At 40.5% G+C, this 14,666-nt stretch overlaps 3 protein-coding genes across 7 annotated transcripts; 1 reads left to right on the top strand and 2 right to left on the bottom strand.

The window, feature by feature from the left end:
• On the bottom strand, positions 1–4,793 carry LOC132460979 (voltage-gated purine nucleotide uniporter SLC17A9-like). Its single transcript, XM_060056026.1, has 13 exons — positions 4,547–4,793; positions 4,261–4,458; positions 4,000–4,139; positions 3,665–3,764; positions 3,437–3,561; positions 3,195–3,291; positions 2,995–3,091; positions 2,766–2,853; positions 2,645–2,679; positions 2,307–2,422; positions 1,263–1,318; positions 1,138–1,167; positions 1–949 (listed from the first exon to the last, which is right to left on the bottom strand). Exons 1-13 carry the CDS (start codon positions 4,654–4,656, stop codon positions 783–785), a joined length of 1,359 nt encoding a protein of 452 aa, XP_059912009.1. The 5' UTR covers positions 4,657–4,793; the 3' UTR covers positions 1–782.
• Positions 4,794–4,910: 117 nt separating this feature from the next.
• LOC132461053 (glucose-induced degradation protein 8-B homolog) lies at positions 4,911–7,452 on the bottom strand. Of its 5 annotated transcripts, XM_060056190.1 has the most exons (6): positions 7,364–7,452; positions 7,248–7,272; positions 6,844–6,971; positions 6,521–6,717; positions 6,066–6,263; positions 4,911–5,973 (listed from the first exon to the last, which is right to left on the bottom strand). In XM_060056190.1, the coding sequence occupies exons 3-6, from the start codon at positions 6,959–6,961 to the stop codon at positions 5,800–5,802; spliced, it is 687 nt and encodes a 228-aa protein (XP_059912173.1). In that variant the 5' UTR covers positions 6,962–6,971; positions 7,248–7,272; positions 7,364–7,452; the 3' UTR covers positions 4,911–5,799. The 5 variants fall into 5 exon arrangements, with proteins under 5 accessions (XP_059912173.1, XP_059912289.1, XP_059912354.1 ...); XM_060056306.1 differs by lacking the exon at positions 7,248–7,272 and having other exon boundaries at positions 7,364–7,424; XM_060056371.1 differs by having other exon boundaries at positions 6,066–6,260; positions 7,248–7,418.
• A 2,617-nt stretch (positions 7,453–10,069) lies between these two features.
• Positions 10,070–14,582, top strand: LOC132459169 (dnaJ homolog subfamily C member 5-like). Its single transcript, XM_060053585.1, has 5 exons — positions 10,070–10,229; positions 11,205–11,336; positions 11,435–11,648; positions 12,018–12,189; positions 12,311–14,582. Exons 2-5 carry the CDS (start codon positions 11,224–11,226, stop codon positions 12,415–12,417), a joined length of 606 nt encoding a protein of 201 aa, XP_059909568.1. The 5' UTR covers positions 10,070–10,229; positions 11,205–11,223; the 3' UTR covers positions 12,418–14,582.
• The last annotated feature ends 84 nt before the right edge of the window (positions 14,583–14,666 follow it).

Here is a 14,666-nt window from a genome sequence, read left to right as displayed (position 1 = left end):
TCAGTAGTGAAGTCTTTTTTTATTTTTACATACACAATCCAACAAAATATACTATCCAGTCTGCAATCAACAACATGAATGCTATGCATCTGATTCTGAAGGAGAATTCCTATGCAACCCAATTACGCCAGCTGAAGCTGCGCACTTAGTTGTTTCTCTTCAGATCATACATCTGCTAGTGAAACTTTCATCTGTGAAGACCAGCAGGCAGATGACAGTTAAACCGTAGAATATTCAGCATAAATCTTCCCAGTAATTACAGACGTACAATGTACGTAATTGGTGGAGGCTAGTGACCGAATCACCTTCTATTTCATAGGAAGAGTGAAGAACACAATAGGCCCTCCCGTCGGAAGAGATTGTTGGTTGCAAGTGCATTGGTATGATCAACATGCATAAAAAATAGTATCCCTGTAAGCAAGCCTTAGTCTGATAAAACTCAAACTGGTCAGTGCATTTTGTGCATGTCTTGTGTCCGAGTAGACATTTGACACAGTAGAATGAAATAGAGATAACATTTAGTTTCTATTGTATTCTGTTCCATTTTATGGTGATGGAATATAAAAAATACTTAATTGTTATATTCCCTGATGACAATCCCTATGAATCCCTATCCATTGCAATTACTTTGAGGTTGTTCTTGCATAGAAAAAACATGAATAGCACCATTTACACATGTATTATATTAGACATTTATAAATATTGAGATTTGTGCGGTTCATCTCACTATAGAAAAAAGTATTCACCAATATAAAAATAGGATACCCAATCAAACGAGAGGATCAGATGACAGTGAGTCTGAGGTTGTCCTCCAGGTCCACCCGTTTGGTGTCTCCCAGCAGGAGGAAACATCCGAGGCCTGTGATATTTAAAAGGGTCAAGAGGCTGAAGAGCAACGCGTAGGACCTCATCTCGATCAGGTAGCCAGAGAAGGAAACCAGCACTACACCTAAGAGGAAGACAGACACACACACACACACACACACACACACACACACACACACACACACACACACACACACACACACACACACACACACACACACACACACACACACACACACACACACACAGTGTTTAATAATAGTTTCTCCAAACAATTTCACAGCGAATGTTTTCATTAATTCTCGGACATACCCATGAAGGCACTGCACATATTCATGAAACCTGTTGCAAATAAGAATGAAAGACGTCAGAGATGTAAGCGGGGAAACTCCTAATGATACAAAAAGAAGAAAGAACAAAGGTCCTTTATGACCTACCATAGAGAGCGCCGGCGTACGATGGGGCGAGGTCCTGCACGTTGACCGACACGCCGCTGGTGAACACATCAGGGGTTAGGAACCATTTCATTATTCACATGTAAATGTAGAATAAATTCACAGAGCAGACACCGTCGTCCAAAATGGACAGGAGAAAAGTGAGAACAATCAAAGTATACAATAAATATTGGACTACATATATTCCCTAAGGATTAGGTTGCTATGCTTCCTGATTCCTCACAAAAGCAGGATGGCTGTGGTTTTCAAAGTAAGGGTAACTTTTGTACTGTTTCTTGGCAACAACAGCAACACCAAGTAATGGTTAAGGGTGTAAGGGTGTGAGTTTGATCCCTTAAGCAAGATGCCTCACCCTACCTGCTGCTTAAGCAACTTCTGTTACAGCCAGTGGCTTTGGATAGAAGGTACATGAGTTTAATATAATATGACATTCTACCCCTTACCCCTTACCCTTACCCCTTCAAAACAAGGGGGAGGGGTAAGGGGTAGAAATAGGATTGGGCCTTAATCTACATCGAGAACATTTGCACTATATATATGCAAATATAAAAGTAACATTTGTCCTACACAGCTAGGAGACAGCAGTCTTTATGGAGCTGCGTAGCTCATTCTCACCCTGGAGAACTGCTCGGCAACAAAAAAAGCCTTTAACAATTTATGGCACCATTTTGAGGTGACATTTAATAACCAGCATTAGTAAATGGCTGAGAGAAGGATGGCATTACAACAGTGGCAAAGTCTGGGCGTAGAGTTCTATCCTCAGCCAAGGGCTGATAGTTACAGCAAGGTGCAGCAAGGTATGCATAAGGTCAAAAACATGACACCAAGCTATGTGACTCAAGCCTCTTGAAAACAAATGAGTAAACAATTTCAGTTTTAAGGAGAGCCTCTGCCTATGGTAAGGACACAGCATTCCACATATGTCCCAAGAAACATGTTCAATTTAAAAAACACAGGCCGGTCAGAACGGGAAAGGGCATTGCCAACGGTCAACACATATTGACCGGCCGTCTTTGAACTACACACCTGCTGCTGAAGGTGCTGAGGCCCAGGACGGCAGAGATGGACAGCAAGGTGGAGGGGAAGGATATAGGACTACACAGGAGGAGGATGAACACACTCGACAGGCCCATGGCTAGGGACTGAGCAGTCAAACAAAGGAGCACAGGGTTATGGGAGGTATGATAACCCCAGGCATGGGCAGGATGGGGGTGGTGAATAACATATAATGGAGTTATTGTTTGAACACATTCCAATTGAGGTAATGTTAAGATACAATAGGAATGCAGATAGTGGCCAAACAGCTTACAGTTAAAATAATGTACATTGTGTGTCTCATTGTGTGCATTGTAAAGTTGAGTTACCTGGTTTATTTTCCTTGCAGATGTCCGACAATATCCTAAACTCAGAGAACATTGATTCACGTTTGAGATTCTGTTCATTTTGTTCCTTAAACATTGTCAAACTAAATGGGAAAATACGCACCTCTGTTGCTGAGAAATTCTGAAAGGTATCCTCCACACAAGGAACACAGGAACGCAACAAGCCACGGGATTAGATTATACACCCATTCCTAAAGGGAGTACACAGTGAGAAAGGTCATGCCAAAACCATTTTGCATTGCTTCCATGTGACATTAAGCAAAACTATATCTACCACATAACAGCCTGCCAGAAAATACTTGAAGGTACTACAACGAATAAGAAGGTAATACCGTAGCATCTGGGAAGCTATCTTTGAAGAATGCGGGCAGCCAGGAGAGCAGCGTGTAAGAAGTGCCGCCGTGACACATGTGAGCGAACACCATGGCACTGGAGGGGGGCAGGGAGACAGCAGGTAGTGTGAGTGAGACTCTTACAGGAGTGTAAAAAGGCCATGTTAAGATGAAGGAGGAGGAAAGCACTTTGAACATACCACACAGGTCTCTTCTTCAGAAAGCCCAGCCAACGGAATCTGGAGAAGCTCCGAGATGAAACCTTACTTGAGAGTAGATTTTTTGGAAGCAGCTGCCCTAGGTGACACAAAATGACACAGGACATGTTAGATTGACAGCATTGAAGCAGGGAATGAGCGATGCCATTTTGAACAAAACTTCACTGCACGGGAAGGGTCCAAACATGTATTCATCAATCCCGCAATTATAATGGATGCCTTGCCTTTCAAAAGATACTGCCACACGATGACTGCCCAGAGTCCAGCCAGTAAACCAGTGGCATAGAAGACCATCTCCCAGCCGTACCAGTCTAGCAAAAGGGAACCAGCCCCTCCAACCAACAATGTTCTGAAACAAATTGAATACTTGCAAAATTAACAATGCATTTGTGCATGTATTTAAAGATTGTGTGTTCTTCAAGTGCATAAGGGGAGAGAGTAATTTCTCGTACCCAAGATAGCAACCACTTCCGGCAAGGCTTATCAAGAAAGGTCTTTCTTCTTCCACAACACGCTGAGAGCAAAGGCTGGACACAGAGGGATAGAAGACACCTGCAAGAGAATGGCTCTCACTCACTCCAAGTAGGTACTAAAAAGGTTTGCATGTGTCTAAAGAGGCATTAACAAGGGAGATAGTTTGAGGGAACATAATTCAATTGTGACCGATACAATTCATCCTATATGTATTATTTTTGAGGACTTCTCATACATTAATTAAGACATCCCTTCCCCAAAATGATTGATATTTATTTTGTCTAAGACAGAACAATGTTTTACCAGTACTGACCCTGTAACAGTCCCATAAGGAATCTTCCTATTGTCATGGCAGTCACAGAGTGAAGTTGAAAATGTCCAAGTAGAGGCGTAGCGGCTGTGATCACTGCCCAGGAGGCTGTTGAGAAGAATAAGATCCTCTCTCCTCCAACTCTGATTTTTGATAGGAAACCCCAAACATATTGACGTCAACGCTGGTCAAAAAGACATGCTGTATCATTTGAGGTTCTCTGGGCAAAGTTAAAGATAGAAGGTAACTGAATCATTGTCTAACTTGTCACTGGCGTGTCCCCCCAGGATCTGTGTTAAACAGTAGCCCCAGTAGAAGCCTCCGAGAACCAGGCCCATCTCTGTCTTGCTCCAGTGAAATGTTGCCGCCATCGAGACAGCACAGACGGGCATGGCCATCCTCGCACAGTAGAGTAGCGAAGTGCCAAGCAGCAGCATCAGAGTCCATTTTCTAGCTAGTGGTCTAGGAGCATAAAGATGTAAATCAAGGCCTAGTATGTAACAGGGTAAAACTTCAGCAAAGTAGTCAAACAAGGACAAAGAAAACTCACCTGGGCCACAAATGTTTGCCCGCTTGAGAAGGCTCAGTATAATTATTTTTCGTCTTCAGGTGTAGATCAAACGTGTTATTACAATTTTCTACCTCGCGACAGTCCGCCATTCAGTACATACAGTTTGTCTCTGTCCGTGCCTAAGCACTATCTCCAGCATTGAAGAGATTTGTTAAAGTATGCGGAGTAGTTGCCAGACTGCCGCAGGCGAACCAGTCTGACAGGTACAACTTGTGGGGACAACCTCAGCCTGTCGTGATTTGCTGTAAAGGCTGCAGTGAAGAAGAAACACGTCAGGGACTACGTGGCAGAATGCAAATATTAACAAGCGGCTCAAACAACAAAACACAAAAAAATAAAAGTATGATTTGCAAGTTTTGTTGGTTTATTTTAATATTTGGAAATCTCTTAAAAATGTTGAATAATAAAAGGGATGTGAACTTTATGGGGAACACCATTTGTAAACAATATCTACAACGAGGCTCAAACATACCAGCAGCAAGAATAAACGTTCAAAATAAAACAAAAAAGCACAAAAGCACTAGTTTCCAGTGTGTGTGTGTGTGTGTGTGTGTGTGTGTGTGTGTGTGTGTGAACACACACACAAGCATTTTGTTAAAGTTACACCGAATAACAAATGGTAAATACAATTACTGAAAATAAACATTGCAGCTGAAATAATTCCAATGCCAGTCTGATGTACTAGTTTTCCAAACCCAATACCCAACGTTACAACCAACCATAATCATAGGGTGGGGCTGAACATTGTGTGTATAAAGCACACTTATACATGTCAAAAAGCAAGTCTTACAAATCTTCCATTCAGCATCATAATAATTAAGAATTGATCAAACCACACATTATAATTATTTCCATTTGAAATCCAACTTCCATACTGTAACAAATCTGAAGCCTTGTTGGGCGAAAGTATTTATAAAAGGAATTGGATGCCATTTCAGACACATTTATATCATAAATGGTGCTTTATAATATATGAATAATACTATGTAAGCCTGTGTGTATAAGTTGAAGTGGTGATAAAGAATGATTCAAAATGATCTCTTTAGGAATCAAGAAAGGACATAGAATTAAATATTGTTGACAGTTTGCCCAAGGAACTTCCCTGTTATAAATACAACGATCATAAAGAATTCCTTCTCTTTATGCATTACATTATGCGTTACCTGGTCAACACACAGTCACTGACTGTTTATAAATTAGGGGTATAGAAAGAGTGGCTGTTGTTGAATTTTTCACTTAGGATCTTCAATGGTGCCCTTGCTAAGGTCAGTCATCTTGGGGTACTTGACTTTCTTCTGATCCAACTCGTTTTGAGCCCAGAGCAGCAATTTAAGCAGTTTAGCCAGCTTGGGGGTCGACTCCCTGTTTTCATAGTCCAGCACAGCTTGATTCACTTCACTCCACACCTGCACATTAAGAAATATCTTGCTATTAAAATCATCTAAACAACCAAGTGGTGGTCTATGATGTGCAGCCACAGTATTGATACCCATCTCACCTTTTGGCGCTGCATCATGTTCAGCAGGTCTCCAAATGGAGAATCTTCTGGGTTGTCAAAGGCCAGGAGGGCCAGCGTTCTCTCCATCTCTGTCAGACACTCTCGACTCTCCTCCCCCTGCTCGGCCAACTGTGTCTGGGCAAACTCCAGCGCTGACTCAGTCTCCCTCAGACGGATTAACTCAATCAGGTGCTGCTGCTTTAGGATGCAAAGAATATGCAAAGTAAGATTTGAGTTTATCAAGCCTTTAGCTTATTTTTTCCTTAACAGCCAATGAGAACCCTTTGATGATACCAACAGGGGGAAGGGGAAATTACCAGCACATATTAGCACACAAGTTTCACAGGGTTGGAGAGCTGGGCCTCACTTCCTCTTGATCACGTGATAACTCCCATCTCATAGTACTACATATAATAATTATCCTATGTAAATTGTCACCTGACTGGTAGACATACCTGCAGATGGAAATACAAGTAACGGTTGGTGTCTAGCAACTCTGGATGTAAGCTATTGATGAGAGCGATGGCTTCCTGTATCTGCCCCTTCAGGATCATCTCCCTGATCTTTATCCTCTCATCCAGGGAGTCCAGGTCTACACTGGGTTCAATTCCAGACTCCAAGCGAAACTTCTCTGCAGCCTCCTTAAATCCCTCTTGAAAAAAACAAAAATACAAAGAGAACAAAATGATTGAAGCTCTCTGACTCTCTTCCCCAAAATAAGAATATGGGTAAACAATGGTGAAGTGAGAACCATGGTTGGGAAGCCCTGACCCCTTACCTGTTACAAGGTAATTCATTATAAGTCGATTCATATCTGCTCTCTGAATGTGCACATTATTCAGCTTGTCCATCCACTCCTCCTTCGTGATGTCCTCTGGCTTTTCGGCATAACTCATCCTTGATAACCTGCACAGTGGAAATGTCATTGTGAATATGAGCAAGACTGAAACAGCTTGGTCGCACTTGCTCTCTAAACATACTGGCCTAAAGAAAATATATCTGAACATAAAGCAATGAGCAAGTAAAGAAGAAATTGTTCAATGCGACTAACCATACTTGGTTGGCATTACGTATCTAAAGTCGCCCTCATCTTCAATCCATTGGGACACCAAAACAAACTAATTTCTCCACTCTTCTAACGCCACAGCAAGTAAGCTGTCTGTGTGTTTCTGTCCAACCTACCGTGTAAAACAGTCCAACGAATACCCTTACAGGCGCACGCAACAAAACATAAAGTTATTCATAAGATTTGTTTTAGAATGATTTAAATATATATATTACGGTTAACCAATATATACCTTTTAGCCAAGCTAGCCTTTCTAGCTAATAATAGTCCAATCTCGCGATACCAGAACCCCGGCCGGTATCTCCCCGATTGGCTGAGAAAATGATGTCATGGTTGCCAAGGCGCGGTGACCGATCAAATACGGGTTATTTCTATAAAATAGGATATCTATCATACATATCTTCTTCTATCATGCATACAAATCTATTGAATGGCATCATTACATTATATCTATGACTTGGTTTATCTTCTTTTGTATTCTTATTATATTATGCAATAAATAATTCATTGTTTCTATATTATAAATTGTTCAATAGACATTGGCCTACTCATTGATTCAAATGCATTAGGTGTGGGCTCAAGACCTTGGTCAATGCTCAAATATTACTGATGTTTGAGTTTACTAATGATATCAATCAATCATAGGGTCAATAGGTTAATTGTTTATTTGCATATATAATAATAATAATAATAATAATAATAATAATAATAATAATAATAATAATAATAATAATAACAATAATAACAATAATAATCATCATCATTGAATTGATATAGCGTTTCAAGTACACAAAGTGATTAACAGTGAAGGGGGGGAACTCACTAACCAGCACCAGTGTGTAGCACCCACTTGGATGATGCCCGGCAGCCAACCAGGTTGAGGTGGAGAGTGAGGGAATTAATGAATCAATCAATTATACAGGGATGATTAGGGAGCCAGATTGAATGAGCCTGGTTGGGTAGTTATAGCAAGGAAGAGTGTATTGTGCATTGCACAATACACTCTTCCTGGCTTTAAGACTGCAAAATCACTATGAATTTCAATGTATCTGTATTACCGAAAGGATGTATTAGATACATCATTCTGGATACACCTACATATGAGAACCCCTGATGCCCTGATAGTTTATTATGCTTTATTTCTGATTGTAGTTATGGTTAGATTATGGTTATAGGTGGTTCTATAAGGGTATATTGCATTTGTTATGTTATTTTTTATATTAATAGGGGAGACCATTCTGTCACCTTTCTTTGCTAAATAAAGGCCTATTTCCACTCATTTTGTTGTAAGACTCTTCTTTAGTCAGATTAGCTGGTTTGAGGGACACTGTGTCTATTATGAAATGGTCTGGTTCTATAATAAAAGGTGAGATAAGTTAGTGGCAAGTCACTCACATAGTAAGTTAGAACTTACTAAAGGCTTACTTGCGCAAACAGAAATCAATAGAATAGCAGCCATAGCACAGTAACCTAGGTAACTAAACAAAAGTCATACTTACTCACACTACATCACTAAGCTAAGTGAGTATTATTATTTTTTTATTTTGGTGAAGATTGAGCATTGATTCTGGATCAGATCAGTACTTTGTTCAATTTAGTGCTTATTCATGTTTTCTTATGCATATAGTATTTGTTTTGGATCCAATCACATTGCTAAGCTTTGTGAATATGCACATTTATATATGTGTGGTGAAGATGAAGAATGGAATCTGGATCTGACCACTCCATTGTTAAAGGGGACATATTATTCCACCAGGTGTGAGTGTGATTAGCCTTACAAGCCGTTTCGAAAAATCTGCCCCATATGACATCACTAGTGGGCGTGTCCACCTAGATCTGTGCTGGATAGATGAGTAACGTTTACTTCAGTCCACTGGGTAGGCTGGTTGACTGATCTATCCAGCACAGATTTAGGTAGACACGCCAACTAGTGATGTCATATGGGGCAGATTTTCGAAACGGCTTGTAAGGCTAATCACACTCACACCTGGTGGAATAATATGTCCCCTTTAAGCTTGGTGAATAACACGAACCGCACTGCTCGGTGGAAAAGAGGCTTAAGCATTTCTCCATTTTGGTCTGGATGAGGTTTTGGTTCTGGAGCTGGGGATGGGTCATACAAATAAAGCATGCTTTGTCTTCGGGCCATAACACCCACGTCTTGGAAGATACTAATTCTGCCCACGTTATCCTCAAATATCCCTGAAATGAGGTGGGCTATACTTATAGTCATGTGACCTCTTATCTGGCACCCTGTAGATCAGCTTATCATAGACTCACAATAGGGAACATTTTTTTATGTAGTCATGTTCTCTATGTTCACGATTAATGCCCCTCAATTAGCGGCTAAACTTTTGAAATGAGAGGTGATTAGGATGTTTTTGTTAACAGTAAGTGGTTGGCTTTACACTGGAGTTTATGCATTGAATAGAATGCCCACATGTAGCTTTCAATGGCAACACCTTTAGCATAATATGTGCTGCACATAACAGTTGGATTCAGAGCGTTTGGAGACGCCATCAGTCTGGACGGAATTATATTAAATTATTACATTCTGATATTTTAATGAAAAATGTAATTGATACTAAGATTCTGACTAGATGAGGCAGCACAACGTTGGCTACAAATTAAACCCATGACCCTAATCTTCAATCTGAGTTATATTATTACCCCAAAATTAAATGCTACTGACCAGCAGGTCGGTTTGCAAAACGTGTGATATATTTATGTACACTAGTTTATACTAGTGTGTACACTAGTTACCAAACGACGTCGTTTCGTGGTAAATCAGCAAATGGATGCACAGCTTCCACTGGTTCAAATGACCCGCTGGAACCATCTGAAGCTGCGTGAACCACGTGACTGCGAGCTTTTGGACCCTCCATTGACGCAACTCTATCTTTCTACGGCTCTGCGCATAGGCTATGCCTGGTGGGGTCATGGGGGGAGGGGCTTATGTATTGCTGCAGCTGGCCATGGTTGTGTGTGTGCTGGGAATCTATTAGAAAGTGGGCTGGGCAACCTTAGAGAAGCACTAGCCTATAGCTGAAATAATAGGCTGCAGGAATATTCTTCTACGTGTTAGAGGCGACTGAAAGGTAAGATCGCCTCCTCATAGATTGTATTTTTGCTCGTTGACACCCTTCCCACAATGTCCTTGAACAATAATGCTGACAATCCCTGTCCTGTCTTAAATGAAGAGCAGGCCATAAAGCAAATCAACATGGATGCTGTGCGCAAAAGCAGTGCTGCTGCTGCTGATGCTGCTGCTGCAGAGATTATGCTTCACGCATCGCATTTTCAAACCTTAATCCTTCATATAGATAATGTATATCGGGCTACACATGATTAAGGCACATTTTGCAGCATATTTAGCACGGAGTATGTCCTATTTCTAATACGGTTAAAAGCTAGAAAGATTATACGGTATTTGGACATCCTAATCGGCTCCATCAAAAATATATCGTTTAAGGATCATGTGTATTTCTGGATACATGATATAGCACGTAGCACTATATCGGCATGCCTGTTGGCCTTATGTCAACGATGCGCTTGCAGTATCTGGTTGTACAGTTTTCCTGGTATGTTGTCTGTTTATTTACAATCTCCATGATGTAATTGGATCCTTTACACTATCATGTATGTAATAAAACGAGATTGAGGAGCTGAATTGATTGTGTTTAATCAGAATAATATAGAAAATAGATTTCGCAATATCACTCTAGCTCCATTCATTCTAAAGACCCTTAAGGCCAATTCAGCCTTCATTAGCCAGGTAGCTTTTAGCAAATTACGACGACCATTGATGTACAATCCATGACATTGGACTTTTTCATTTAGGCATGATTAAAGTGCTAATCAGAAATCGTTTATTTTGTTGTTAACTGTTTACTTCTCTCTCTGCTCTATGAAAAAATAAAAAGATAATTATAATTGACTGTAGGCCTACAAATTAAAATATATTTTGAGACACTACATCATAGGCCTAGCGCTTCATGGTCGGTTGGGCATTAGGTGTGACGCAATGCTATAGTCACGTTTTAAAAGCTGTTCTTATTTCCTGTTGTGTCCAGATTGTGGATTTAAGACACGATGACAGCAGAACAGCAGAGGCAACGGTCTCTGTCCACCGCTGGTGAATCTCTTTACCTTACGTTAGGAGTTGAAAAAGTAGCCACACCTGATGACATCAAGAGGTCTTACAGGTAAGCCAACATTCCCTCAAACTTACAATGTTCACCATTATCCAGGTTATCACACCTAATACTAAAAGCATAAAAATTGAACATTTTTTTCCCTCCAGAAAACTTGCATTGAAGTTTCACCCCGATAAGAATCCCGACAATCCGGAGGCTGTAGACAAATTCAAGGAGATTAACAACGCTCATGCAATTCTCAACGACCCGACGAAGCGTAATATATATGACAAATATGGCTCTCTGGGACTGTATGTGGCTGAACAGTTTGGGGAGGAGAATGTGAACACATACTTTGTCCTGTCAAGCTGGTGGGCAAAGGTAAGAAAAATTCCTCCTGGGTGGGCCAATTCAGTACACCTCCTAGTACTACTACTAATGCTACTAGGACTACTGCAATGACTACTCCTCCTACTAATACTACTATTTCTGCTTCTGCTACTGCTATGCCTACTCCTCCTACTATACTACTACTCCGGCTATTATACTTAGACAGTATTAGTTCCGAAGGAGGAGTTGTCATAGTACTACTATAATTATATTACTAATAATGATACTACTACTACTACAACGACCACCTTTGACTTCTACTACTACTACTAATAATAATCACGACAAAAACCATCCTACACAGGGGAAATGTATACTGAGTGTCCCTTTGAATCCTCCCCTCCTCCCCTCCGCCCTCAGGCGTTGTTTGTGTGCTGTGGTGTGGCCACCGGCTGCTACTTCTGCTGCTGTCTGTGCTGCTGCTGCAACTGCTGCTGTGGGAAGTGCAAGCCCCGGCCCCCCGAGGGCCAGGAGCAGGAGTTCTACGTCTCCCCAGAGGACCTGGAGGCCCAGTTGCAGTCCGACGAGAGAGGTTAAATCCTTTCCATTCCCACTCTCGTCAACGTATGTTCACCGGCTGCCAATGTGCAGACACTGGTTAATACTGACATCCGGGGGGGGGGGGGTTTACCTTCTTCCTGTCTCTCACACAGAGGCTGGTGGTGACCCTATCGTGCTGCAGCCGTCAGCGACAGAGACGACTCAGCTGACGTCGGACGGTCACTATTCAACCTACCACACTGACACCGGCTTTAACTAACCTGTCTTCCTCTTGGCCCACGGTCCTGCCTGCTTCCCTGTTCCACATTAACAAGATAAAAGAGAGAGGGCCAATCTGTTTCAACTTTGGAGAGTGGTGCTCTGCACCAGGAAAGGGACACGCCAGCATGGTCCACCAAAGGAACTAATGAAGTCGTATCATTCACACCATCCCTGATTGCTCTACTAGCAATCCCCAACCCCCCCCCCCCCCCCACACACCCCAAACTCGATAGAAAGAAATGATTGATTCCTTTTATGTTCGTTCTTTTGTATTTCTGCGCCTTTTACCTAGCCTCCCCCCGTCTCTGTCCTAAATTTTTTAATATGGTGTGAATGCATGCACTGTTTAACAACCACTGTTTCCATTTCCTGTTTTTTTCATTTGTGATTTTTTTTTTTTTTAAAGAAAAGAAACACAAGGCAATTTCAGTGCAATATGAGTGTCATTCACGTAAGGTGAGGTTGATGTTTTAATGCAAGACGAATAGAGGGAGGATTGGCTCAGGGAGGTGTAAAGCTTATTGTCGTTGGTGGTTTGTGCCATCGGTCACCATCCAAGAATAGAATCTACTTTTATTCACGGATTGTTCAATTTAAACTCATAATGTTATTTATTCATTGTCGTCCTTAACTCATGCCATTGTCTGACCTGTTACCTGAGGCACTGTGTTTGTTGTCTTCACTGTGCTCCCTTAACTTTGTTTTTATTGTGAGACATAAAGATGTTAAGCTAGATAATTAGACTTAAGTCGACCAGTGTCAGTCCCCCCTTACAAATTCCTGTATAAACCATTGGGAAGTACTGTTTTCACAGCAGGATTTGCCATATAATTTTGTCAACCATTATATTGGTACATTTTAAATTTGGGAGTGTGTTTTTAAGGTTAAAATAACAGTTGGCACAATTTCAGTTATACTGTCATATCAGTGATTTGCTCATCATTCTTAAGACACGTAAGATCTCGCTAGCCCAGTGGTAAACAGATGCTTCCTCTCCCATGTTTCTGTTAAATGATATCAATCATCAATGCAGCACAACAAGGCGTGTTTCTTTGGATGAGTTGGCATCTATTTGGTGTTGCTTTACTTTGCCCAACTGTATGTTGATGTGTGAAATATGATGCCGTAACAGCACTATATGGAGCGGTTATAATAAGATCTGAAGATTAAGAAGAATATTAATATTATTGTCTACACAGGTTTACTGTACAGGTCATTTTGATTTGATTCAAGCTGTATTTACTGCATTTTGTCAGTTCCAAATTTCACCTTTTGTCTGGGAGTAAGGTAAAGACTGTAGATGGGAAAAAATAATATAACCTTACATTCATGTTTTTGTAAGGATTTGTTGTCCGTGGTTGAGAATTACCGTCATCCTAGTCTTATTTTTGTATTTTAAAAATGAATTAACTTTGACTTGATTACAATGCTGTGATGGTTTATCATTCCTGATTTATAACAGTACTTGTAAACACATATGCTCACAGTACATGTTATGTGTGAGCTAGCATTACAGGCAGCTCTGAATAGAATGACAAGATATCATTGAATATGCATATATATCATCATCACAAATTTCCATAGATGCCAAACTGTTGTCTCTTTCATACCTGTTAATAATGTGTTCTACTAGTTTACGATGGGTAAACTCCTATTGCCTACCCTCTGCTATTAAAAGTATGGGTGTTGACCTCTGTGGCCCGTTTATGAGGTTTCCTGTTAACTCTGATATAACATTGATGTACCTGTCATGGCTTTTCATTGAGATAGTGTAAATGCTACTGTAACTGTTCTAAATTGAATGCAATGTGTGTTCAGATAGCAACAAAAAAACTATGATCAGTAAAAATGGTTCCATAAAACAAAATATATAGTGTAAAGATAGTGAAATGGTTATATGATGCATTTTTTGAGTATTGTTTATTTCATTATTTGTCACATTATGGATGAAAATTGGCCATGATTTCAAGTGATATGGTGTTGTAATGTGGCCATTAAATTTTGCAAGGCATTGTTTAATGGTTCAGGTTGCTTGTACATACACTTTGCTCATATGAAGTGTATATTTCTTGACGTTTATGTTGTAGCATGGTAACTGTGTCTGAAAGAAAACATATGGATCATTGATCTGATTTGCTGTTGTTGAGTAAATGTTCCTGAACATTTTGGCTTGTGTCCTTTTCTTATAATATAGTTTTAAAAAAACAAACATACTAATTCACATAGATCAACATAATCAATAAGTTA

Source organism: Gadus macrocephalus, chromosome 1 (genome assembly GCF_031168955.1).
Source record: "Gadus macrocephalus chromosome 1, ASM3116895v1".
Lineage (NCBI taxonomy): Eukaryota > Metazoa > Chordata > Actinopteri > Gadiformes > Gadidae > Gadus > Gadus macrocephalus.
Note: the sequence above shows the minus strand (reverse complement) of the source record. Positions and strands in the feature narration are given on the sequence as shown.

Excerpts from the sequence above, each read along its gene's own strand:
- LOC132460979 (XM_060056026.1), bottom strand. The coding sequence starts at position 4,656 with ATGGCGGACTGTCGCGAGGTAGAAAATTGTAATAACACGTTTGATCTA. Across the intron at positions 3,765-3,999 it reads CCTTATGGGACTGTTACAGG|GTGTCTTCTATCCCTCTGTG; the intron begins GTCAGTACTGGT and ends ATTCTCTTGCAG. Across the intron at positions 2,423-2,644 it reads CTGCAAGGAAAATAAACCAG|TCCCTAGCCATGGGCCTGTC; the intron begins GTAACTCAACTT and ends TTGACTGCTCAG.
- LOC132461053 (XM_060056190.1), bottom strand. The coding sequence starts at position 6,961 with ATGAGTTATGCCGAAAAGCCAGAGGACATCACGAAGGAGGAGTGGATG. Across the intron at positions 6,264-6,520 it reads ACTTGTATTTCCATCTGCAG|CAGCAGCACCTGATTGAGTT; the intron begins GTATGTCTACCA and ends TGCATCCTAAAG. Across the intron at positions 5,974-6,065 it reads ACATGATGCAGCGCCAAAAG|GTGTGGAGTGAAGTGAATCA; the intron begins GTGAGATGGGTA and ends CTTAATGTGCAG.
- LOC132459169 (XM_060053585.1), top strand. The coding sequence starts at position 11,224 with ATGACAGCAGAACAGCAGAGGCAACGGTCTCTGTCCACCGCTGGTGAA. Across the intron at positions 11,337-11,434 it reads GACATCAAGAGGTCTTACAG|AAAACTTGCATTGAAGTTTC; the intron begins GTAAGCCAACAT and ends TTTTCCCTCCAG. Across the intron at positions 12,190-12,310 it reads GTTGCAGTCCGACGAGAGAG|AGGCTGGTGGTGACCCTATC; the intron begins GTTAAATCCTTT and ends TCTCTCACACAG.